The 27,981-nt window shown below is 37.8% G+C and overlaps 1 protein-coding gene across 1 annotated transcript in view; it reads left to right on the top strand.

Annotated features, from left to right (window-relative positions):
• Positions 1–4,451: 4,451 nt before the first annotated feature.
• Positions 4,452–27,981, top strand: part of LOC140735079 (carboxylesterase notum2-like) — a 35,074-nt gene continuing 11,544 nt past the window's right edge. Inside the window, exons 1-11 of the mRNA XM_073059878.1 lie at positions 4,452–4,503; positions 5,475–5,810; positions 5,999–6,051; positions 7,465–7,560; positions 8,128–8,188; positions 14,724–14,782; positions 14,867–14,969; positions 18,385–18,573; positions 20,460–20,557; positions 20,641–20,788; positions 27,231–27,278. Of these exons, the coding sequence (XP_072915979.1) occupies positions 5,488–5,810; positions 5,999–6,051; positions 7,465–7,560; positions 8,128–8,188; positions 14,724–14,782; positions 14,867–14,969; positions 18,385–18,573; positions 20,460–20,557; positions 20,641–20,788; positions 27,231–27,278 (1,178 nt within the window). The 5' untranslated portion in view covers positions 4,452–4,503; positions 5,475–5,487. The remainder of the gene's footprint in view (positions 4,504–5,474; positions 5,811–5,998; positions 6,052–7,464; positions 7,561–8,127; positions 8,189–14,723; positions 14,783–14,866; positions 14,970–18,384; positions 18,574–20,459; positions 20,558–20,640; positions 20,789–27,230; positions 27,279–27,981) is intronic.

Genomic DNA, 27,981 nt, shown 5'->3' with positions numbered 1-27,981 from the left:
AGCCGGAAAGGTGATTGGCAAAAGGGATACAGAGCTGGAGAAGGGAAAGATCATGGGACAGGAGGCCTAGGGAGAAAGAAAGGGGGAGGGAAGCACCAGAGGGAGATGGAGAACAGGCAGAGTGATGGGCAGAAAGAGAGGAAAAAAAGGAGGGGGGAAAAACTAAATATATCAGGGATGGGGTAAGAAGGGGAGGAGGGGCATGAATTTTACTATGCATATTAACAATTTTATTTAAATACTGTACAAATTGTTGGTATTGTTGGCAAGGGAGTGGAATGTAGAAGAACAGAAGGATGGTGGCACAACTCCTGAGGAGTCAGGGCCTGACATAATATCAGGAATAAAGGATATGCTAGCACAAAAGAACAAATATCTATGACTTCCTTTTGCCATAATTCTTGGTAAAATAATAAAGCTTATTATTTATGAGTTATCTCATAGAAATTTGAATACTTCCTAGTATGTAGCTTCCAGGGAGTAGAGAAGCACTAATACGAAGAGGTATAGTTTCATGTTCATGTTTCAGTGTAGTGAAGTAAGAAGGCATTTTCTTATAAAGGATCATAAAGAAAATATCAGGTGCACTGCTATGTAGAAGCAGCAATGCTGATCATAATGACATCTTATAAAGGAGATAAACTGCGCCTCTCCATATGAACGTGTTAGATCCTCGAGCACTGAACTGTCTAAAACAATATTGCTGATGTATGCCTTCCTGTGGTTAAGCTGGATGGTACTGTTTAAAAACTACTGTCAGTGGGTGATGTAATATCTTAATACTCGGCTAATGTTCCTCTTTACATTACTTTCTTCCCTTTCTTATTGCAGAATAAATAACCTAAATGTTTTCAAACCATCCAATCATACGTCAGGGTATATTTCATTTCAATCCACATTCTAGGTGTAAAGGGTAAATTTATTTGTGTAAAGTATCTTACGATTTAAGATGCTTGAAAGTTCAGTATTCTTGAGGCAACTGCATTTGAGGTCTGAGAATGTCCACTTTGAGCAGAAACTGTGCTCAAATTTGCCCTATTCCAAGAATTATTGTTTCCACACAAGCTCTGCAACTTCCTGAAGAAAAATCTTCCGCAAACTAGTACAATTGTTTTAGAGCATAAATATAAAAGACATCTATTTTTTACTGTAAAGCACAATCTCATCAGTACAGATGAAAATGGATTTAACAGAGAAAATAAATATTTATAATCAGGTCATCTAGTTTACCATGAAGGAAAGCTGATTTTAGATAACAGAAAATGACTGTAATGTGTTGGGGAGTATTCTGGAGTTAAGTGAATATAGAAGATATTAATTCAAACAAGAACCAGGCTTCAGTTCTTAATGAAAATGTAAATAAATTCAGGAAACTAGCAATTAGCTTTCGGCTTTTTTTGTAAATTGCAAGCAGTAAATTGAAGTTAAAAGCATAGGCTGTGCCACAGACGAAGAGATTGCATATGCAAGAGCCAAAAGCTAAAACAATGAGATTGTGTTAATTGGTTTACATCAGACCAGGCAACACAGACTAAGCTATTTGAACCATAGTGTTTGAGTTCAAACTGGCAGACCAGACAGATGTTGTCACTTAGCATACCAAACATGGCCACAGGTACAGGCAATCGATAGTTTTTACGTACTCGGAGGCAGCCTTGACAACATTAAGTTTTGGGTGTCTGGGATTTCTGCCCCCAGCAGCTTTTAGACTATTTTGTGTGAATTACTTTGTGACAAAGGTGTTTGAGCATTCAGAGGTGTCTGTCACTGTGGAAATGTAATTCAGATGAAGCTTTGTCAACCCCAAGTATTGAAAGAAACAATGTCATTGTAACTATTGAAATTTATTGTATCAGCTGTTACTGTTATCTTTGATTTCTATAAAAATGAGATGTACCTTTGGGTTTGTGAACCTCTACCTTGAGTGTCTCTAGAATGATGCCCCGCTTGATGTAATGAATAAAGACTTGTATATCACCAGTTTCAATGTCTCTCCAGTGACTTAGTTCACAGACAAAACATAACGTAACAATAATGCAGGACTTTTTATTATATACAGTGCTGTGGAATACTCAGTATCCTCATAAATTATTTTTTAAAATAAAATGTTCATAAGGAGCCATTTAATATCTCGGTGCCAAATAAAAGTAACTTGACTTTAAGATGCTCTTTGAACAAGTACAAATATGTATGTAATCAAGAAACTTTTTATGGTGAGAAGACACACTGGCATGCCTGATTTCTACGTGCAGTGTTTTTAAAACCAGTAGAAATTATAATGAAATCGTGATCTACAGCTGAATGTACACAGTCTTCCAGTCTGGCTTTGGAGATTTCATGCTGGTTGTGCTGAAAGACAAGGACTTTAAAATATTATAAATGAAACCAAATGCCCAACTGTTTCCCCCTATTTGCTCTAAGAACATCGTCCGAAATGTTTGGGATTGATTTTCAACTTCTGCTTAGACACAAAAATGGTAATGAAGACTTGCTGCCCAAATTTGAATTAGTCAGCAGTGTTTCATCACCAGTCCCTTCAATGGTAAATGTTTTGGTGGCTTCTGCAATTGCTGGCTGGCTTGCAAAGTTTAAATATGTTCCATACCACCAGTCTCTATGCCTTAAAACCAAAATTTTAATAGCAAAATTGCAACACAGCTTTGAAACAATCTAAAGCTGAATACACTAAATACAAGGTTATGCTTAAGCAATGCCAATATTAGGCATACAGTATAAATATCTATCTTTAACATAAACACAAGAAATTCAGTGGATGCTGGAAATCCAAAGCAACACCCACAACATGTTGAAGGAACTCAGCAGGCCAGGCGCATCCATGGAAATGAATAAACAGTCAACATTTTGGGCCTGACCTGATTAGCATTTTGTGTTTCTTTAAAATATAATAGATGACGCCAAACCATATGGTACTGAAAATGGGAAGTAAGAAGGTCACAAGAAAGCCTTCATGGTCTCTAGAAATGTATTTTATTAGCACACAATATTTTAATCAACACTTTATTCATAAAATATATGGTTTCACAATCTGAGACCTTGTTTTGCCTTCAGTCACTATCAAACTTCTATGTGTTCACAATTTTAACTTGTTAACATAGCATCAATTTTTCATTCTCAAACAAGAGTGAGTTTTAGAGATTAGTACACAGGGCTTGGTCCACATCCTCCAGTGGAGTTCCCCCACAGAGCCTTCACAGCGGCTATACCAAGCTTCAGTACACCCTTTAGCACATATTCCTGCACTGCCCACAGCACTAATTAGTACAGATAATCCAATTAAAGTTTCACTAAAACTTACAACTATGAATTAACATCTCCTCCCTTGGTGTTTGAAGCTTCTGATTGTGTTGGTGATATTTTCCAGTGATTCATCAAATGATCCATTTAAGGTAAATTATTAAACACAGGTTAAACAAAGATAACCTGATTCAAGAATGAAACTGAAAGAAAATAACATGTTATTTTGCAATTGGATGTATAAGAACAGATCAGATCATAACCTGTGGATTAACTATGCTATGATAATGATAAACTTTTGATGTCCAGATTTATTACACTTGTGGATAAGCAATCCACTAGAGTGGACTACATTAGCATCTGTTCATTGAGAACAAATATGTGCATATGTTCAGTGACATAGTAGCTAATGTTGCCTCATCTAATCAGTTATTGCATCAGCCTCAATTTTTTAAGTATTAATATAGCATTACAGTTCCTAACTCTCAGAAATCTAGTTCAAACATCTTGCTGTTTGAAGGATACACACAATGGATGATGGAATTGCAACTTCCTATTAAATTTTCTGAGTGAACTATTCACAGCTGTCCACAGTTACCAGGGAACTCAACGTACAAAGCTCAGGGGCACGGTACAAAGGATACTCAATAATGATTCAAAATCTGAAGGGTTGATTTTACACATCTTTATCAACAAATAAGTTTTCAAGCTTTTGATTATGACATTTGTTGCAAGGCTCTCTCCTACTATTGACCCTGGGATCTCTGTAACTTTAAACATATGCAAATTTCAAGGTCTTTAGTGACTATTTAACACCAATGAGAAATTGTTCTATATCTTGGCATCACAAAACAGTCTGTCAACTTTGAATGATTGCTTGAAAGAAATGGGAGTCTGGTATGCAGTTACCACCCATAATCACCTAAAAGACTCTGCTTTCTTTCAATGACAGGCCCCGTCAATCTTTGATGTAACAAGGGACTGTTTCTAATGATGGATCTTAGCATGAGCTCAATTAGTATGGTTGATGAATGCGGATGTCCAGCATTTCATTGATGAGTGTTTAGTAGTTAGAGCACAGCACTCGTGATCCCCTTTAATGATCAAGACGTCACCCTCCAGCTATCTGAAAGATACGCAGGGCAGGTTCAAATAGCCAGTCTTTTCTTTCAAAGTGTTCAATTGGAACTTGGTGATGACTATTTACTTAGGCCTCTCTGGACAGACAAACTACAACTGAATCCAAAGGTAAAGTCATGAAGTCTGTTAAGCCTATACATAGTATATCCAAACAATCGCAGGTCCTTATTACTGTTCTACAACTTTTATGTAAAGTTCTTTATTTATTGTTAATCAATATTATATGACTATGCCTAGTTACATAGAGTATATTCTCATTGCAAATATTTTGACATGCATTTTTCATTCGATTCAGAAAATGAATACATTGAAATCTTCTAGCTTGAAATGAGTTGTATTCTTTTCAAAGAATTTTTATGAATTACTGTGAACAATTATATTTTATATTTAGTTTATGTCATGTGTATGTGATTAAATGAAGATTGTTTTAAATAGTTGCCTTAATAAGTATTGAACATTTATAAAAGTAATGCAATCAAAGAGAAGCAGCTGGCTGAAGAAATTTACAAAGTAGATTTATAGAGAAAAATATATAGGAACTTTAATGTTACAAAATAGTTCTACTATAGTGTTTCTTTTTGTTAATTAGTTTTTGTTGATTTTGATTCCTTACAAGAATGCATTTTAGCCAAAACAGCAGTACCTGTAGAAAAGTGAAGACATGAAGTTTATAACTATTGATACTGTTTGGTGCCAGTTCAAAGCCAAGATTTACATTTTTCCCAGTAGTGTGTCAGTAATGTGTTATCTCCCCAGTCCAATCAATGCCATCTTCACTCCTTGGCACCTTCTCAAAGCAAAGTTATTTATGATAGAGGAATTCAATTCATGTGCCAACAATATAAGATCAAAATTCACACCCAAGATCCAAGTAGATCTAATATTTCATTGCAGTAGGCTGGCTTCAAGACCTACTGAATCTTTACAGAGCACTGACAGTGTTGAAATCAAAACGCTTCTGGATCTAGCCTATGATCACCACTGAAACTTCCTCCAATACAGAGGTTTGCATCATTTGAAACTTCTATTCTCAAATAGTCACTGTAGATTGTTTAACAATTTGTATTCATTTTTTGCAGATCCTATTTTGTCATGAAGCTCTTCAGCATTATTTTCTGCACCTTGTTAGGAGCAGCCATGCCCCAAAACAAGCCAACTTCAGAGGTAGCATCTCAGAATCCTAGTTCAAATAGGACAACTGAACCCTCCAGTGTGGAATCAGCTCGACTGATCATTCATGAAGAACCAAATCATGGTAATCTCACTGCTTCAGGTGACAATGACAATCTGGTGTCCCATGTCAGGACTTTGGCTCAAACCCTGTATCAATGTTCAAAAGCAACTGGGACGGATGAGATGAAACTCAACTTCTTGAGAAGTGCCACGGTGACATGCAATGATGGGACTCCAGCCGGGTATAAAACACCTTTTTAAATTTATTAAACAGTAAAAAAAACACAGAGGTTAACTTTTTGTGTCCTCTCAAAGATTAAAAAGATTTTATGAGCTTTCATATAGAATACAATCAAGTGAACATGTGACGCACCAGTTGTTAAGTACCTTTTATTGATTTTTGTTTCCTTTTTGGCTTGTTAATTTGCAGATATTACCTTAGGGAGTCAAAAGGAAGCAGGCGATGGTTAATATTTCTAGAAGGTAAGTGAAATATAGTAAAAAAAAATGGAGAGACATTTCAAATGCAAATTGTTTTATAACACATTAGACTGAAATATTTTGATTATTGAAGATGTTTAAAAACCAACCTCATTAAACAGAAAAAATGTTTCATTTTCTGTCCATAGATGATGTCTACATTGGAATTCATGACTTTTTTATACATTTAATTACTGCAGAAGTATTTGAATGAATAACTAAGATAACTTCAATATGAGTAGAATTATAATTTCTGATTAGCAAATTGCTTGCGATGGTCCTGTGCATATTATTAAAGCCTGAAAATGAGTAGGAATGAAGCACATTAAGTTTTTATGTAATGTTTACAAGTCAGTTGTTTAATGTCATCTTCTATGTGACTGTTATGGTGGAGTCTGAGGTAGTTAGTTCTGATTTGATCACAACTTTGTTACGACCCCTTCAGCTGACTAATTTCAGAGTAGACTTGCAAGGGACATCAACACAGATGATTTTGAAACAGAAAAAAGAAAAAGACTATTGTGTTCCCTCAGTAATTGCAGCTACTATTATAAGTGTCATGGGAAAGTTCCTGGAATAATGTCAGGCAGGACAGTTCATGACAAGATGACAGGTTTCAGCCGTTGCTCAGTGGGTTAGTGCCTCGCCTCTGGGTCAGGAGGTCATGTGGTTCCATCCCACTTCAGTGTCAAGAGCACATAATCTATTCTGACACTTCAATGTTTCTTTGAAACTACATTGTCAGAGGTGCCATCTTTTGGATGAGTTGTTAAAGCAAGGTCTTGTGTTTAGCTTTCGGTTGATAAAAAAGATCTCCTGAGACAATCGAGAGAAGAGTAGGAGAGCACTGACTGGTGTCGTGCCCAATATTTATTCCTCAACCATGATAATTAAAAGAAGATTAAATGGCCATTATTCCCATGCATCTGGACTGTCACATTCCAAGTTTACAACAATGATCTCACATTAATTCCAAAGCATTAAGGGAATTTATGTGTTTTTGTTTCCCTGCACACAGAGCAAAATTATTACAGAGCAAATCAAAAAAAATGTTGAGTTAAATCTGAAGTTAAATAAATGATTGTATCAGTTTTGCCTTCTAGTATTCCTTAAGAATTAAAAGTAGTATTCATGTTGAAGTTAGTGATAGAAAATGTTTGCTATCAGAAAGATAGTTGTACTTTAATCTGGTTTTATATAATTTTAATCATAGAATAAAATAAGTGCTGAAACAATTCAGTCATTAAATAAGTAATAGAAAAATGTATTAAGTTAGTACTTTTAATAATTGTTAATAATAAAATTGAAACTCTAATTCAATTTAATTTCATGAACTGACAATTGTATTATTATGATGCTTCAGTAGAATAAAAAACCAAGTGTCATTAATCTTATTTTTTTTCTGAATGAATGAAGGTGGGTGGTGTTGTTATAACAAAGAAAGCTGTGATGCAAGATACAGATCGATTCCACGGCTTATGAGTTCCTCTGACTGGCCACTCATTCAGAGAGGTAATTATAACACAAGAGATTCTGCAGTTGCTGGAAATCGAAAGTAACACACACAAAATGCTGGAGGAACTCACAGGTCAGGCAGCATCAGGGTTGATGAAGGTTCTCAGTCCGAAACGCCGACTGTTTATCCCTCTCCATAAATGCTGCCAGACCTGCTGAGCTCCTCCAGCATTTCAGGTAGTAATGATAATGTATTGGGTCAGAGCTGGTAGACAGCAAGTGAGTGTTTTCCATTATTTCTAATAAAACTGAAAATACCTGGAAATACTCAGCAATGTCAGGCAGTATCTGTGGGAGTGAAGTAGAGCAAATATTCCCAGTTCAGTGACTGGAGCCTCCTTCTGAAACTTCCCGTACAATTTCTGCATGGTCTTTAATGAGAATAACTTATTTAAACTGACGACTTTTGTCTCATTTTCTCACTAGCAGTTGCTTCATCCAAAGCAATGGAACTCTCTTATATGTAGTTTACTTTTGCAGTTAATAAAGAATCATTACAGTCAAAAATGGAAATAATAATTCTGAAAAACTTTTCTCACCTGCATCGTTTATTTGACGTTTCAGGCTCTGGAATTCTATCGTCGGAACCTGAAGAAAATCCCCAATGGTGGAATGCAAACATTGTGTAAGTTCCACTCTAATATCGATGCTTCAAGAAAATAGTTCACATCAAGATGCACGAGGCAGAATATGTAGTAATCACTAAGATATATTTCACCAATTGCACGAAGAAAAAGGGGCATTTTTTTCTATTTAATATCTTTATGAGAAAATTTCCTTGTCCTTCCTGTGTTTAATCATGCTATCATTCATTTTAACATTCCCCACCTCCTTCTATCTCTGCCACTCTCCCGGCATGCAGAATTCCCATATTGAAAGTGAATGGACAATGCATTTCTGTATTACTTAAGCTAACAGTTGGGAGTTCACATCAACTAGACTCTGACCTGCTCTCCCTGATTCTCACCATTCACTGTGTGGAGACTCAAGGAGCTTTGGCTCAGTTAAGCTGGAATTAGCAGCACAACATTAAGGCACATTTCCACCTGCCGCCTGCCCCCTCCTTCAACACAACGCTATTGGGAATAGAGGCAGAACAGCACCATGAGTGTCTCTCTCTCCCCTCCCCCTCTCCCCCTGTCTTGCCTATTCCTAGAAACCAGGAATACAGGAGAGATCCAGTACATCTGGCAGGAAAAATTCTGACACAGGGGACTGCACAAAGAGAATGGGGATTAAAAAGAACAGCAATAAAACATAATTAGTGTGTTACATAAACTGAATGAGGGATGCATGTATCTGAACAATCTTGCTGCAAGTGTAGTAACCTTTGTTCTTACATTGAGCAAAGTGCCACATATTAATAATAACAGTAGATTAATTTACCTTAATTATATATTGAACTCAAAATTGAGAGGTATACATTAGGAAAATCAAAATATTAACCCTGGAAAACAGAATACAAATAGAAGTAATTACAAGCATGAATAAAAACATTGCTCAGAATAAATAAATCTATCAATTTGCAGATTTTTAGACAACAGTATTTTCTTTAGAGGATCAGTTAAATTATTCTTTTATAAACAAGAGATTCTGCAGATGCAGGGGAATACAAAGTGCTGGAGGAATTCATCAGGTCAGGCAGCATCTATGGAGAGGAATAAACAGTTGACATTTCAGGCCAAGACCTTTCATCAGGACTGGAAAGGAAAGGGGAACAAGCCAGAATAAGAAGGATGGGGGGAGGGGAAGTACAAGCTGGAAGATGATAGGTGAAGCCAGGTGAGGGGGATGTTGGGTGGGTGGTGAAGGAGGGGATGAAGTAAGAAGCTGGAAGGTGATAGGTGGAAGAAGCTAAGGGATGAATAAGAAGGAATCTGATAGGAGAGTATCGTGAATCATAAGAGAAAGGAAAAGTGGAAGGGCACCACAGGGAGGTCATTGGCAGGTGAGGGGAGGGGAAGGGAAGGGGTAAGAGTGGAACTAGAATGAGGAATGTGGGAAAAAAAAGAGAAGAGGGAGGAAGAAATCAATGGTCATGACATCAGTTTGGAGGCTACCCAGAGAGAATATGAGGTGTTGCTCCTCATCATGGAAGTAGAGGCCATGGACTGGCACATCAAAATGAATGAAAAATTTGTTGTTTAAAGAGACTGCATTCACTATCAACACATAACATCTAAATCATAGTACAAGAAGTACAAATGTTTCACCAGATAACGCTAATGGTTATAAATCTTCTTGCTGTGCATACATTCAAGCGCAAATTGTGTTTGCAAATTATGTTTCCAGATTCCTTTTACTTTCTTGTTAAAACATAAGTCACTAAATAATCATTCGTATTCTCTCTATTTTTCATTAGAACATCAATGAAAAGTGACTATCAGAATTTTATTTGATTAAGTAAGCTGAAAATAGGGGAAAAGGGCAATGGTGGGAATGATGCTGGAAAATCAGATTGGGAATGGGAAGGCAAATCGAAGTGGGTAGCCACTGAGAGATCTTGCCTTTCATAGTGGACAGAGCGAAGGAGCTCAAAAAGCGGTCCCTCGATTTGTGTCAAAAAGACTGCACTGGGAGAACTAGATGTCAGATCTCTTGATGGTTACTCATTTCAATTGGGCTTCCCATTCACATTCCAACATGTCTGTCCATGGCTTCCTCTACTGCCACAAAGAGCCCACACTCAGGTTGGAAGAGCAATGCCTCATAATCCGTCTGGGTAGCTTCCAAACTTCTGGTGTGATCATCAGGTTCTCGAACTTGTGTTAATTCCTCACCCCTCCCCTTTCTCTCTTTCTCTATTCCCCATTCTGGTTCCCCTTTTTTTACATTCTCTTCTCCCCACCTGCCCATCACCTCTCTCCAGTTCCGCTCCTCCTTCCCTTTCTTCAACAGTCTGCTGTCTTCTTCATCTTCACCCCTTTACGTCTTCCATCTATCTCCTCTGAGCTTCTTACTTCATCTCCCCTCACCCACCCACCCACAATCCACCTCACCTGGTTTCGCCTATCACCTGCCAGCTTGTACTCTGTCCCCTCCCTCCACCTTCTTATTCTGGACTTTTCTCCCTTTCTTTCCAGTTCTGCTTAAGGGTCACGATGTGAAACGTTGACTAGATAGATAGATAGATACTTTATTCATCCCCATGGGGAAGTTCAACTTTTTTTCCAATGTCCCATACACTTATTGTAGCAAAACTAATTACATACAATACTTAACTCAGTAAAAAAAAATATGATATGCATCTAAATCAATATCTCAAAAAGCATTAATAATAGCTTTTAAAAAGTTCTTAAGTCCTGGCGGTTGAATTGTAAAGCCTAATGGCATTGGGGAGTATTGACCTCTTCATCCTGTCTGAGGAGCATTGCATCGATAGTAACCTGTTGCTGAAACTGCTTCTCTGTCTCTGGATGGTGCTATGTAGAGGATGTTCAGAGTTTTCCATAATTGACCGTAGCCTACTCAGCGCCCTTCGCTCAGCTACCGATGTTAAACTCTCCAGTACTTTGCCCAGGACAGAGCCCGCCTTCCTTACCAGCTTATTAAGACGTGAGGCGTCCCTCTTCTTAATGCTTCCTCCCCAACACGCCACCACAAAGAAGAGGGCGCTCTCCACAACTGACCTATAGAACATCTTCAGCATCTCACTACAGACATTGAATGACGCCAACCTTCTAAGGAAGTACAGTCGACTCTGTGCCTTCCTGCACAAGGCATCTGTGTTGGCAGTCCAGTCTAGCTTCTCGTCTAACTGTACTCCCAGATACTTGTAGGTCTTAACCTGCTCCACACATTCTCCATTAATGATCACTGGCTCCATATGAGGCCTAGATCTCCTAAAGTCCACCACCATCTCCTTGGTCTTGGTGATATTGAGACGCAGGTAGTTTGAGTCGCACCATATCACAAGGTCCTGTATCAGTTTCCTATACTCCTCCTCCTGTCCATTCCTGACACACCCCACTATGGTCGTGTCATCAGCGAACTTCTGCACATGGCAGGACTCCGAGTTATATTTATTCATCTCTATAGATGCTGCATGATTTGCCAAATTACTGTATCATATGTACTCTGCTTAAAATAATTACCTATTATTCATCCATCCTATATTGGATAGTTCTGTTTGTTTTATAAGGCAAATTCATTAAATAACCTCTTACAGCTTCCATATTTAGTTGCCTATTTGCAAATGCAAATGTAGTCATGTATTTTACATCATTAAATACTTATATCAAAACTTCTGAAGAGGACATTTTTGAACCAAATGCATATTGAAAAGCCAGAGCATTATGAATGAGATAACTTTGAAGAATATATTCAAAATTAGCTCAAGTAATAGTTAGATGTTTTGATGCACTTTCTTTTTGTAATGGGGGAGGGCTAATGTGTGAGGAGTGTTTGATGGCTCCAGCCCTGTAATCACCGGAGTTTAGAAGAATGAGGGAGGATCTCATAGCAACCTATCGACTATTGAAAGACTGAGAGAGAATGGACATAGAGAGGATGTTTTCTACAGTGGGGGAGTCTAGGACCAGAGGGAAAATAACCACAGAATACAAGGATGTCCCTTTAGAACTGAGATGAGGAAGAATTTCTTTAGCCAGAGGGTGGTGAATCTGTGGAATTCATTCTCACAGTTGGGCTGTGGAGCCAAGTCATTGACTACACTTAAAGTGGAGGATGATAGATTCTTAATTAGTAAGGGTGTCAAATGTTACTGGGAGAAGGCAGGAGAATGGGGTTGAGAAGGATAATAAATCAGCCATGATGGAATGACGGAGCAGACGCGATAGGCCGAATGGCCTAAATCTGCTCCTACATTTTATGGTCTTATGGTCTTAATCATTTGATACTAAGAAGGAAATAAAAGTCAATATATATAAGAACTTAAAATTAAAATTCTGTTAATCATAAGATTTTCATATGCAGAGAGGAGCTCAATTTCTGTCTGTCCAACTTTTGTCTGAGATTCAAATGCAAATTGAATAATGATTGATAGGTATTTTTGTGACTGAGCTGTTACTGCTGGTACTCAGTCCTTTGTCGTTGTATGTGTATGTGGTTTACACTTAAATATAAAGGGTACAATAATGTTGATATAAATATTCGATGTATGATTGAGGAAGAAAGTCGGGCAGAAAAATGGTAAATAGAACTTAATCCTGAGAAGAGTGAAGTACCGGTAATATATTTAGGGAGAACAACAAAGGAAGAGAACATACAATAAATGGAAGAAATGGGCAGATACTGGGTGGTGCAGACAGTCTGTAAGTGTCTAGACAGATCATTAAAAACAGTGTAGATCCATAAGGTTGTTAAAAAGGCATGCAGTTACTTATCCTCTGTTAGTTGAGGTTAGAATGTATGACCAGAGAAGATTAACTGGAACTGTATAAAACAGTTTATTCCTTGGTATTAATGTATATAATTTGAATAATGCATATCATATTCCAGGAAAGGAAAGACCGCAGAGTACAGAACAAGCTGCAAAGTTTTGTTTGGAATAGAGGGGACTTAAATGAGTTGTATAAAATTGTAATGAATTCAGAGTAAATAGGAAGCAAATATTTATCTTAGCAAGACAGTAAAAACCAGAGCACACAGACTTAAAGTGGTTACTGGAAGGATTAAAGAGCACATGTTTATTGAGTCTGGATCTTCCTGAAACCTTCATTACATTTAAACATTATTTGAATGCATAGTTGGAGAGCTGTGGGCCCACAGACCAAAAATTGGAAGGTGTGGTTAGATTGGGATATGTAAAACTGAAGAGCGCCATTCGTGGTGTTAATTTTTTTAATTCTACGATTCTAATGGTTTTCCTTATCATGAATGTATCCACTGCCCCTCAAATGTGGAATATGAAATTAGCCACCAGAAGAAGAGGTTGTGACAGATACAGTAAAGACTTTTAAAATACAGTTGAGCAGATACATGGATTGGAACAGTTGAGAAGGTATATGGATTAGGTTACAGACCATATGCTGGTAAATGGGACATCTTGGTCTATATGAAGCACTTGGGTCGAAGGTCCTGTTTCCTTGTTCTATAACTTTACATCTGGTCTTGAGCTCCTCCTATTTCTCCTCCACTTGCACCCCCCCCACCCCCCCCCCCGGACAACTCAACTAAAGGCACACCACACACTGTGTGTATACTGATAATCTCCAGTTCTACCAACCAATTTTGTTTGTCCCACCCACATTATCAGGCAATTCCAATGAAGTTCTAACATTCTTCTCTTGTCCTATCCAAAAATAAACATGAAGCCATTCAAAATGCCACAAGTGTCTTAAATTATACTGAGTTTCATTTTCATTCACTGTCTTAGTGTTTGATGACCTACAGGAGCTCTTGATTAAGAAATTGTTCTACCTTAAGGTTCTGCTTCTTTTCAACTCTCTTCAAGTACTCTCTCCTCCCTGTACCTATAACATTCTCCTTAATAAACTTGGGTGCACTCAGGCAATGTTGTATTCATTTCTACCTGAACTTCATCTCATCAACATGTGATGATGCTTCAGTTGCCAAGGCTCTAAGCTCTATAATTCCCTCACTAAACCCCTCTTCCTTCACTCTCTTCGTCCTTTAAGATTCTCCTCAAAATTTACCTCTATGCTAATTGATTTTATTTTTCTGTCCTTGGTTTTAGTGTCAGATTATGTTTGGTGACACCCTCTAGTGCTTTGTGATTATTTAGCTGCTATATAAATGCAATTTATTGCAAATCTGATTTGTTTGCCTTCTGTGAAATTTGAGATAGGTCCTAACATTAGTTGTTAATAGACGTTCAGGAGCCCTATAGATGATTCCCTATTGGTGTTCAAAGTTCAAAAGAAATTTATTATCAAAGTACATATGTGTCACCATATACAACTCTGAGATTCATTTTCTTGCAGGCATACTCAATAAATCCGTAATAGAATAATAAACATAATAGAATCAGTAAAGGACTGCACCAGCTTAGGCATTCAACCAGTCAGCAAAAGACAACAAACTCTGCAAATACAAAAAAGAAAGAAATAATAATAAATAAATAAGCAATAAATATCAAGAACATCTTGTGTGTGTACACATTTTGTATTTGTCATGGAAAGTATGATTCTAAATTACATTTACTAAATTGTTCACTTATTTATATGTTTTAAAAATAGCTTTGTGCCTTACTGTTCAAGCGATGTGTGGAGTGGTACTGCACCAAAATCCCGCCAAGGTAAATCTCTATGCCCATCTGCTACACATTGTAAAGGAAGACAAATGCAATTAATGTGCATTAATTTGAGCATTTTCCTTCCAGCTGACTATGCATTTATGGGTGCGTTGATCCTCAGGGAGGTGATTAAAGACTTGGTCCCCAAGGGCATTAAGTTGGCAAAGATAGTCATGCTTGCTGGAACAAGGCAAGTAGAATAAATTTATCTTTTTATAAGCCATTTTTAAAAATGTGAATTAAAGGAGATTAATTCATCTTCCTTCCTGCAGGTGGCGTTGTTTATTTAGCTTCAACCGAATCAGAATCAGGTTTATCACTGGCAAATGTGGTGAAATTTGCTGTTTTGCGGCAGCAGTACAGAATATGTAGTATAGATTATAATAAGGATTAAATTGAAAATAAATAAGCAGTGCAAGAAGAGATCAAAAAATAGTGAGGTAGTGTTCATGAGTTCATTATCCATTCAGAAATCTAACGGTGGGGGAAGGAAGAAGCTGTCCTAAAGCAATGAGTGTGTGTCTTCAGGCTCCTGACCTCTTGTCTGATGATAGTAATGAGAAGATGACATGTCCTGTGTGGTGAAGGTCCTTAATGGTGGACACCACCTTTTTAGAGGAATTTCCTTTTGAAGATGTCCTCAGTTGTGGGGAGGCTAGTGCCCACTACAGCTTTTTCTGATGCTATATACCAGATGGTGGTGCCAACAGCTGGAATTCTCTCCAGAAATTTTTCAACAAGTTGATTTTCACCACTCCTCTTGAATCACATGAAGTGGAAGCTGCAATTAATGTGTTAAAGAGTTTTATTTATATATTTTAATTTATTTATACTTGTTGCCAGTCCTGGGTTCTCAGTGTCCCAAACATCTGCTCAACCTCGACTGGCAAGAGGCAAAGTTTGTCCATGTGGTTTAAGGGGTTCATTTTGCATTTGCAATTCTGATTGGGGGCGTACTCCAGCCAATATGTTGTTTCATAAAGTGAGGAGAAAGGAAAATATTATTGGAAGGAGACATCATCTCACAGGCTGCAGATACTCTGCTGTGGCCAACACAATGGAGCATGCTGGGGCCAGCAGCAGCTCTCTAAGACAGATCTTGCCTTTTAATGCAATCAAAAACCAGGAGAGTTTGAAATTTCATATCTAAATCTAGCACTTTTTAGCTTATTGATCAAATCTTCTAATTTCATTAAAGCTAGACATTCAGTATACATTTACTCTAATTTTCCTTTTTAGTTCTGATATAATCTTTAACATTGTTCTAAAATCATTGACTCAAAACCTATGGGTAGGAAATGAGTGTGTTTCTCTGTGGCTAGGAGACTCGTAATCCCAGGGAGATGGAATATCTGCCAAATATATTTGATTTGCATTTTTTTCACTCTGTATCCCAGTTATCATTCAGCCAGATGGGAGACCAGCCATTTGCTGGGTTGAAAGACCGCACTACAAGGTAACAGCCAGGAACAGCTGAAGAAGGAATTGTAATGAGGTGGTAGGGAGTGAAAGGAATATAGTGGGGGGGGGGGGGGAGTGTTGATTGATTATGGCCATGAGACACAAGAGAGCAGGATTGATTGATTACAAAAGTAGAAAGATCTTGGGCAGTATGTGAATATACCCAAAAGAATGTTCAACTGAGGAATTGAGAAAGAACACTGTGGAGGGGTCTAACCCAAAGGATTTAATAGGTCCTAGTTCACTGTACTAATTGAGTTTTGGATCCAGGGAAGAACAGACCTGCCAATCCAAACATCCCAAACACATCGTGGTCAAATCTTTAGCAGATACACTTATGGTGACCTCAGTGTAGAATTTTAACATATTTAGCAACTTAAACCCACCTGACTGTTTATGTCTACTGTGGGATATTGAAAAGGTCTATTGGTGTCCTTATTATGAATCTAAAAATGTTTTGAAAGATCTTTGTAAGAAGAGTCCATTTTACATCTTTGCGATAATCAGTGATGGCCCCATTAGTAAGCATAATCAATTTGGAATCTTTTCATTGTGGTGCATCAAATATAAAAAAGCAGTGTTTCATTATAATGGCCAAGTGATGTTAAGCAATATATATATATGTGTATGCTAAGAGATTATACTGCAACAGTTTTCTAATATTTACAATACTCTGCTATATTTCTCTTTCTGAGCCATTTAGAAAAAGCCACATCTCCTGAGAAACCTCTGTCAATGCTGCTTTATAATGGTTCAGTGCAAATGAGCCATGCAAGAGTGACAAGGTTCTGATTTCCCTTCCCACCCTGAAAGCAGTCTTTATCTTTGCTACACCCCAGGTCAGTACTGTTGAATCAGAAGCACACCATGTAGAAATTCAAATCAGTCTGTGTCCCACCACTTTGCAGTCCAGTGGTTGGAATTCTAATGTGTCGCCACGTCCTCAGATAACTGAGATAAAAGGATTTTGTTTCCAGCATGCTGTGCTACCTAATCCCTTGCATACCTCGTTTCAGTCTAGTTACAAAGTTCCACGCAGTGATCTGAAAAATGTTGCAAGGAATATATAATGAAAAATACATCACATTCATAGGCACGTTAATTGTTAGACTATTGCACATTTCAGATATTCTCAATGCAACTCTGCAGTCACTAAATTGTGCAATCCAGGGATTTGTGCCTCGCCACATACTTAATTTTATACAGAATTACAATAATTTAACCCTTTTGGGGCCTGGACCTTGGGGAAATAAATTAACTTTGGCTGAGTATAAAGCAGACCGTAGAAAATCAATTGTCTGTTATAAGGATAATGGAAAGTCAAGTCAAGTTTATTGTCATTTAATTATATATCATCACATGAGACAACATTTCTCTGAATCAGGGTGTAAAGCACATAAAACACATCTAACACACAATAACTTAGGAAAGTAAGGATAAAATCTACAGATGAATTGTACATAAATAAAGTGCATAAATTAAATATTGTCAGGTACAGAAGAAATTAGCCTAGGCTGACTAACTCATTCCAAGCACAACTGAAGTTAAATTCATGTTCTCTGTTCTGCATGTTCTTTGTATGTTCCCCTTTAACGACTCTTCAAATTGTTTTGATTACTATCTTAGTAAGGTTTATTGAATCGAAAAGTGCCCAAGCTGTTTTAATTTGTAATAAAATACAAGCTTATTGTATTGTGAAATATTTGGAAGAAGTGTTGTTGTTTTATGTCTATTTTAAATTTCCTTCTTGAAAACTGAGGAAAATACTAATAATCCAACTCTTCAGATCCATTTTTGAATTGGTTAATTAATTTTATTTTATCCATATTACCTACTATTTCAGACAACCTCTGAGTAAAACAAAATATATTTTTAATGCCATTCAAACTTCAAGCTTTAGTTCTCTACTGCCAATATGAGGCCACTCTCAGGTAGGAGGGGAGCATAATGTCCAATTTTTTCACAGGATGAAGTTACTAACTGAGGGGCTGTTGAGCAGTTTTAACAGAAAGAATACTCGCATAAATAAAGTTCTCGACCTGACAACTAAGAATAATGTTAGTAGGGATGAACCCATTAGAAGAGATATAAAATGCTCTTTAAGATCTGCCTGCTATAAACTACGGTATGTCATCTCATTACAGTGCTGGTGGAACAGGAGTGTTGCTGAACATTGAGCGGATTGCTAATCTTCTAGCCCAACTGGGTGCTGATGTTCAGGTCCGGGGCTTGGTAGACTCTGGTTGGTTCCTGGACAATAAACAACCACAACAGAACGAATGCACGGATGTAACCTCCTGTAGTCCAAACTACGTAATTAAAAAGGGACTCAGGTAAACCAACAAAACGCAACAATATTAATTGCCTTTCAGGATTCATTGTTGTTATTAGTTGATTCTGGCACTGGGATAAAGAGATTAATTGTTAGTCATATTGCTAAAGTGAGTTTTTTAAATGTTATAATAAAGCATACACAAATAATAATAATATTTCCTGGAAGTTCACAAATAATCAAATGTGATCCACGAAATGCATTCTGGCACAAAAAAGGAGAACTATGAGTTCAAGTCCAGTTCTGTGCGTTAAGGGAAGACAGTTGAAGATCAAGGTGCCACCAAAATTCCATCTCATATATGAGGCATATTTATATGCCTGGAGGAAGGCATATCCCTTGCAAAGATCTATGCTCCTTGTTGGCTGCTCCTATTCATTCCTGTCCCACTGCCACAGACCAGCCCAATGAGAATCAAAGAAACTCAGAAGGGAAGAAATAGCAAAAAGTAAAAGAAAGGGTGCAAGCGAAAGAGAACGAGAGAAGTGAGCAGATAATTAAGTATATGAAAAAAATCTGCCCCAGCAGAAAGAGAAAACAGTGTTTGGATGTTGATATATCCAATTACAAGTGTTCATAGACATCCCAAAATGAGATGTTATTCACACAAATTCAATAGGATGGCTCCATTTTAAAGTTTTAGAGGCCAGGAAATTAGTTTATGCCCATGCTCAAGGTTGAAATATGGAATGGTCCTATCTATCATAGAGGCATGTAGCAGAGACTGTCTCTTATCCTCTCCAGTTATAAAGAAGGATCTCTTGAGATTTCTTACCAAAATTGACTTGGGAGTTTATGCAGTAGGATATGGTGCTTAAGGAGATTTGTCCCTTTAAGCAAATTGGCACTGCAAATAGACTGATAAGCTTTAATTTGCTTACTTATCTTATGGGCTGTGAGGAACTGGAGTACTTCCTCAAGTTCAATGTTAAATACAGAATGCTCTTAGATATTGCCCGCACACCTTCAAATATTCTTGAAACTCACTTTATGACATTGGTTTATGACTTTATGACTTGAGCAATCTTGGTGACTGGGGAATGGCTTCTGGAACTATGAGTAATGCTTGTTGGTATTGAACACATGGGCCCAACAGAACAACTACCAGGTTCTGATATTTGCCCCCTTTAGTGCCACACACAGATCAAACACTGATTCCAGTGCAAGCCAAAGTTTAAGCCAGGCTGCTGATTTGAATTTTCCCAGAGTACAAGAATGGTTCAAATGATGCAATAAAGGCAGCTTGGTGGTGAGTTCAGTGACATTGCTTGCAATGGATTTTCATGAAAACAATAAGCCTACATATACAGTAATATTCGAGCAGCCCACATCACTATTGCATACTATCTATGGGAAATACACGATGCATGTATTAAGGCAAGATTGGATCTAACTTCTGTTTTATACCCACAGTGGTACCTTCAAGCTAAAGCTGTGTTTATGTTGAAAGACTGCACACCAATCCTTGATCTTTATGGTATAGATGCTCCCTCCCCTAGGGAGCAGATTTTTCCCCCCTAAGGTTGTTGAATTTGTTTGGATACTTATACTGCAACCTATTGAAATGGGCCCGCACCACACTTTTGCCATTATTATAGTGAGGGAGAACTAGAAACTCTATGGGCAATATCACACAATTATTTTTATGCTTTACTGGTCCTGAGATTTCAACTTCAGAAATGTTGAAGGATTCTAATTTAATGTCAAAAATTTATAAGCCAAATTTATAAGCTAAATTATGGCTGTTTGTGATGAGGAAAGTATTATTTTAATGAGGTTAAAATTTGTTAAATTTAAATTTAAACAAAAAACATAGCATACAATGTAGCATCAATCTGAAGTATCTTAAGTGAATTTACAAAGAACTAATAAGAGATTTCTTTGCAGATTGTGGAATAGTGTTATTCCTGAAAGATGCAGACAACAATTCAGACGAGAAGAATGGCAGTGTTTCTTTGGCCACAGGATATATTCATCCTTAAGATGTAAATAGAACTTTGAACAGAATATATTTATGGATTCCCATATGGTTAAAGGTGCCACTATAACTTGTGGAGTTCCTTTCCAGCCCCCGTGTTTGTGGTACAATGGCTGTTTGACGAGGAGCAGCTAAAAATGGAGAACATTCAACTGGGCAGTCAGTCCCTTACAGAAAATCAGTGGAACTACATCCAGAACCTAGGCAGAGACCTCAGAAATTCTCTGCGAAGTGTATCGTAAGTGAATTAAGATTTCAAAACGCTGCCTCGGAAATCACGGAAATAAATGGTGCAGATAACGTCTTAATCTCTTTCACTTAAGCGATTCAAGTTTCTTTTCATGAGCTGCTACTTAAACTTCTACTCCCCTCTACAGTACAATGTTTATATCCTAAATGGGAATTGTGCTCAGTGGAGAGCTTTAAGGTCTTCTTGATAGGGACTATAAGTGTATAGACATCAAGTGGACATCAATTCCCTGGCCCTGATTGTTTCATTTTCGCCATGGATGTCCAGACCCTATACACTGCTACTCCCCCCCCCCCACCCCACCCCATCAGGAAGGCCTTTAAGCTCCATTTTTTCTCTCAACAACAAACTCGACTAGTTACTCTCAATCATCACCCTTCTCCATCTAGCAAAACTGGTCCTCCCCTTCAACAATTTCTCTTTCAGCTCCTACAACTTTCTCCAGACTCAAGGTGTAGCCATGAGCACCCACATGGGCCACAGCTATGCTGCCTTTTCATTGGCTACGTGAGACAGTCCATGTTCCAAGCCTTCCCTGGTAACAATCCCCAAATCTTTCTGTGCTGCATTGATGATTGCATTGTTGCTTTTTCATGCGCCCATGCTGAGCTTGTCAATTTCGTCAACTTTCCCTCCAACTTCACCCCTGCCCTTAAATTTATTTGGTCCATTTCTGACACCTCTTCCCCCTTTCACAATCTCTCTGTCTCCATCTCTGGAGACAAATGGTCTACCAATATCTTTTATGAATTTACTGATTCCCATGGTTATCTTGACTACCTCTTCCCACCCTGCCTCCTGTAAAAATGCTATTCCTTTTTCTCAGTTCCTTCATCTATGCTTTATCTGTTCTCAGGATGAGGCTTTCCTTTCCAGGAATCAGAGATGTCCTCCTTCTTCAAAGAATGGTGTTTCCCTTACTCTATCAATGATGCTGCCCTCACCCGCATCTCGTCCATTTCCTAGACATCCGCGCTCACACCATCTTCCTAACCCCTTACCAGGGTAAAGTTCCTTTTGTCCTTGCCTACCACTCTGCACCCAATACATCATTCTCCTTAACATCTGCTATCTTCAACAGAACCCTAACACTAAGCACATCGTCATCCCCCTCCCCACCTCCATTCTCTGTTTTCCATAGGACTCGCTCTCTCCGTGATGTCCTTGTCCATTCACCCTCCCCACTAATCTCCCTCTCGGCCCTTATAACTGCAAGCGGCAGCACTGCTATACCTGCTCGTTCACCTCCTCCCTCAGTTCCATTCAGAGACGAGATTTCACCTGCAGAACTGTTGGGGTCCTCTACTTGGAGCTCCTGATGCAACCTCCAGTCCATAGCTGAGACCCAAAGCAAACTGGGAAATCGCTTTGTTGAGCATCTCCGCCACATCTGCAAGAAGCAAAATTTCCTGGTGGCCAACCATTTTAATTCCTATGTCCATTCCCATCCTGACATATCGTTCCATGGCCTCCTCTTCATAAGAACATAAGAACTTAAGAGATAGGAGCAGGAGTAGGCCAATCGGCCCCTCAAGCCTGCTCCGCCATTCAACAAGATCATGGCTGATCCAATCTTAACTCTAGTTTTCACCGAATCCCACAAGGCAACAGTGCCAACCAACAGGGCACCATGCCACCCATTTTATTTGATTATTCATCCCGCCCAAACCCATGTGATCACCCGGGGGAAAAAAAACCGAGTTGCCAATTGAGGAGAAAAAATCTGGAAAATTCCTCTCCGACCCATCCAGGCTATCGAAAACTGGTCCAGGAGATCACATGGCTGATCTAAACCTAGCCTCATGTCCACTTACTTGCTCGCTCACCGTATCCCCTAATGCCATTTTTATCCAGGAAAATGTCTATCTCCGTTTTGAATTTATTGAGTGTAGTAGCTTCCACAGCTCTCTGGGGCAGTAAATTCCACAGCCCCACTACCCTCTGAGTGAAGAAATTTCTCCGCATCTCAGTCCTGGAACGCCATCCCCTTATTTTAAGATTATGCCCCCTAATCCTAGTTTCACCCATCATTGGGAACATTCTCCCCGCATCCACCCGATCAAGCCCCTTCACAATCTTATATGTTTCAATAAGATCGCCTCTCATTCTTCAGAACTCCAATGAGTAGAGTCCCAATCTAAACCTCTCATCATACATCAACCCACCCATCCCCGGAATTAACCTAGTGAACCTTCTCGGCACTACCTCTAGAGCCAGTATGTCCTTTCTTAAATATGGACACCAGAACTGCACGCAGTTCTCCAGGTGTGGTCTCACCAATACCTGGTACAACTGCAGTAAGACCTCCCTGTTCTTATACTCCATCCCCCTAGCAATAAAAGCCAGCATTCCATTGGCCTTCTTGACCACCTGCTGCACTTGCATACTAACCTTTTGTGTTTCCTGCACCAGGACCCCCAGATCCCTTTGCACAGAAGCACTTTCCAGTTTCTCTCCATTTAGATAATAACTTGCTCTATTATTTTTCCTGCCAACGTGCAAGACCTCACACTTGTCAGTATTATATTTCATCTGCCAAATGTCTGCCCAAACACTCAGCCCATCTATGTCCCCCTGCAGGGTTTCAATGTCCTCCGCACTCATTACACTCCCTCCCATCTTTGTGTCATCAGCAAACTTCGATACGTTGCACTTAGTCCCTTTCTCCAAATCATTAATATAGATTGTAAAGAGTTGAATCCCAACACCGACCCCTGCGAAACGCCACTAGTCACCAACTGCCAGTCTGAGAATAAACCATTTATCCCAACTCTCTGTTTTCTGTTAGAAAGCCAATCCTCCACCCATGCCAGAATATTATCCCCAATCCCATGATTTTTTACTTTAAGTAATAATCTTTGGTGTGGCACCTTGTCAAGTGCCTTTTGGAGGTCCAAATACACCACATCCACTGATTCCCCTTTATCTACCCTATATGTTATGTCCTCAAAGAACTCCAACAAATTTGTCAAACATGACTTCCCTTTTGTAAAGCCATGCTGACTTTGTCCTATTAAGCTATGTTTATCCAAATGCCCTGTTACTGTTTCCTTAATTATCGATTCCAACATTTTGCCAACCACAGATGTTAGGCTAACTGGCCTATAATTCCCAGCCTTCTGTCTATTGCCCTTTTTAAATAAAGGAGTTACATTAGCATTTTTCCAATCTGCCGGGACCATTGCCGAGTCCAGCGAGTTTTGAAAAATTATCACTTATGCATCCACAATCCCGACCGCCACTTCCCTTAAGACCCTAGGATGCAAGCCATCCGGTCCAGGGGATTTATCCACCTTCAGTCCCATTAATTTATCAAGTACCATTTCCTTGGTGATTTGAATCGTAGTTAGCTTCTCTCCCCCTAGAGCCCCCTGTTTATCCAGTGTTGGGATATTTTGAGTGTCCTCTACTGTAAAAACTGATACAAAATATTTGTTCAGCATTTCCGCCATCTCCATGTCCCCTACCATTAATTTCCCGGTCTCATCTTCTAGGGGACCAACATTTACTTTAGCCACCCTTTTTCTTTTTATGTAACTATAAAAACTCTTACTATCTGCTTTTATGTTTTTCGCCAATTTACTTTCATAATCTATCTTCCCCTTCTTAATCAATCGTTTTGTTATTTGCTGCTGATCTTTAAAAGCTTCTGGATCTTCAATCTTCCCACTAGATTTAGCTACCTTATATAACTTTCTTTTTAGTCGTATACTTTGCTTTATTTCTTTACTTAGTCACAGATAACTATTTTTTCTAAATATACACCACTGATCAAGTACCGATCTACCCTTTAATCTATTTTCCCAATCCATCTTAAGCAATTCCGCTCTCATACCATCATAGTCTCCTTTATTTAAGCTCAGTACGCTTGTTTGAGATCCAACCCTCTCATCCTCTAATTGAATATGGAATTCGACCATGTTATGGTCACTCATTCCAAGGGGATCCTTTACTAGGACATTTTTTATTAGTCCTGCCAAGATGAGCCACTCCCAGGTTGGAAAAGCAACTCCTCATATTCAGTCTAGGTTGCTTCCAACCTGATGAGATGAACTTCAATTTCTGTAACATTTTGTACTTTCTCCCCTTCTCCCTTACCTTTCTTCCATTCCCCATTCTGGCTCCCCTCTTTTCTCTTTTCCTCGCCTGCCAATCACCTCCTCTGATGACCTCCTCCTTTGTTTTCTCCCAATATCCACTCTCCTCTCCTATCAGATTCCTTCTTCTCCAGCCCTTTGCCTTTTCCACCTATCACCTCCCAATTTCTTACTTCACTCCTCCTCCCTTACCCATCTGGCTTCATCTATCACCTTCTAGCTTGTTCTCCCCTTCCCCTCTACCAACCTTCTTATTCTGGTACATTTCCCCTTCCTTTCCATTTCTGATGAAGGGCCCTAGCCTGAGACGTCAACTGTTTAGTCATTTTTATAGCTGCTGAGTTCTTTCAGCATTTTGTGTGTGTTGCTCTGTATTTCCAGCATCTGCAGAATCTCTTGTGCTTAGACAACCTTATGATTTTAGCAGCATTGGATTAACTGTTGAGCATTGATAGAAACAGCTTTATAGAAGTTCCTCGTATTCCTTCTTTTTGGAAAATTAATATTGCTAAATTTAACTTGAAACAATGGCCTGGATTTTTTTGGTAGTCTATTATTCAGAAGGATAGAATTTAATTCTATGCAAACATGAACTCAATGATCCCTAGAATATATAAAAACATTTATATAGCACCACATGCTGAGTGACTGATGGTTCAATCAGCGAACTGAAAACCCGAACAAGCATGAATGCAGATGACACGTTGTGACAATTCTTGTCGTGAGAATATCCATGTACCACAAAAGGCATTTCTCTGGAAATGTGCAACCAAAATCCTCTTTGAGAAAGTATTGTGGAATTAAGTAATAGGTATTCAAATCTCTAAAAAGTAAAATCTAAAGTATTGGAATAAAAGCTAGAAAATGATTCAACTGCTTGAAATAGTGGTACTATTGACATTGGCAATCTCAGTGTAAGCACCTTTTTCATTTAGATTTGGAAGTTATATAAATGAATATTATTTTATCAGAAAAAGAATCCTATCATAACTATAGACTAAACGTCATTTTTCTTGCACATTAAATAAAGACAATATTTTGAAGTTGGACAGAAAATCTACAATGATCTGCTATAGAATGTGTTTCAGAGTTCTAAAATGCATCTATTATGACTGTTCAATCTAACCAATAAATATTCATTTGAGAGTCAATGGTATACTCAATATCTTTTTCAACATATATTATTATAAATGTATTACATTTTATAAATAAATAAATATATATTGCAGTATATTTATATTATATATGTTCACTAGCTTGTTATATCAAGATAATTTTAATGTTTAATTGCTTTCCTAGTTTATTTTGACATTTACTTATTTAAAACAAAACCAATAAAGAACAGGGAAATGTTGTAAGAATGTAATAAACTGGTAATGGTGAAATATAGATTTACATAGACTGCATATAAAATTAAAGGCTAATACATTTTAACCTGAGAACTTGCATCCAAATTGATCTGTTATATTTATATGTGAGCCAAAATACTTTGCATTGAAGCAGAAGAGAAATTTGAAAATCATTTTTACCATCAATATCTAAAATACCCATTGTAGACTTCTCAAACTCTAGAAGTACATAGCATTCAGTGAATTCACACTCCCACAATGACTGAAATCCAAGCTTCAATAGATATTGCATTTACATTTCCATTGTAGCTTTCATGGTGTGAATTTTCAAAGCATTTCATATACCAAAATGCATTGTGAATTGCAATCATTGATGTTATTTTGGTATTCACTGGCAGTCATTGTACAGCAGCAGTGATATACAAATTATCAACCAGTCCATTTTATGTGAAGGTTTCCTTTTTAAATGAGAGAAATGTTATCCAATAAACTTGAAAGATTTCCTGACCTTTCGTATAGTGCCGTGGGACTTGTTATATCCACTTAAACCAAGAGAATAAGAAGATCAGGACAGTTTAACATTCTCATCTCAAGAATGCCTCCTTTAACAATGGGACTCTAGAGCTATTATAAATTGTCAGCCTGGGTTATATGCTCAAAGCCTGATGGAGATCTTGTTGCAACTCAGTTAAAAAGGAATGAAAGAGTACACAGTATTCAATAGAACATTTAGCAAACACTTTTTCAAAAGTTATTTGCTGCTGCCAGAATATGAAAATAATTGTTCTTGGTACAGAAAATTGGAAAAGGCTAAGTTAACACATTTTAAAAATGTATATAAACTGTTCAAGCTAGGCACAATACACTTACATCATTTCATTCCTAATAATTTAAGATAACTCAGAAATCAGTTTTAGTGCTTAGTAAATATATGTTTTTTTTTGCCTAACAATTTGTTGATAATTCAAATTGTTTCTATTTTAGAGCTGTATTTGCCCCAGCGTGTCTATCACACACTTTGATCTCTAAGAGGTAAGGTATTATTATGTTAAACAAGTTGATAGCTCTTATATACAATATTATTGTGTTTGTACTCTTCTATTGAGAATTAGCTTATTAAACTATTTATAAGATTCTTAAAGATTTTCTCTGATGAATACTTCATCAGTCTTACGCTTAAAGAAGCTGCTAGACAAAGGGAAGTAGTGCTGCAGAGCTATTTTTAAACTCTTTGGAAAAAGGGTAAAATTTTAATTACTATACTAATGATTGTCTCATCAAAATTGGGTAAAATGATGTCATGAATCATAAGCTAATCTAAATTATGTAAAACTACATTTACTTCATAATCCTTTTGCAGAGAAAATTCCAAGAGTCAGATATGTACTTCTGCTTTTATTGCTTTCAATCCTTAAAACTTATAGGTTTGAATACACTGTCAGCTTGACAGATTTTTAAACTGGCGTACAGTATTAAATATTTTTTAATACAGAAAATGCATTTTAGGAAATTAATTCTGTGAAACATAATGGGTGGAATCACTCTGACAGCTGATTGCTGGGTTCTGAGAAAATTAATTTGTACTCATGGCCAGCTGGTGGTACCTCTGTAATGCATCACACTAATGATTAGAAATAAAGAAAGACATATTATCTTTACTCGTCACGTGTATGTTGAAACATACACTGAAATGCTTTGTCTGGTTCAAATCAAATCAGCGGGATTGTGTTGTGCT

The sequence above is a fragment of the Hemitrygon akajei genome, chromosome 11, assembly GCF_048418815.1.
Source record: "Hemitrygon akajei chromosome 11, sHemAka1.3, whole genome shotgun sequence".
Taxonomy (NCBI): domain Eukaryota; kingdom Metazoa; phylum Chordata; class Chondrichthyes; order Myliobatiformes; family Dasyatidae; genus Hemitrygon; species Hemitrygon akajei.
The sequence above is the reverse complement of the archived record's forward strand: the minus strand, read 5'-3'. Positions and strand labels throughout refer to the sequence as shown.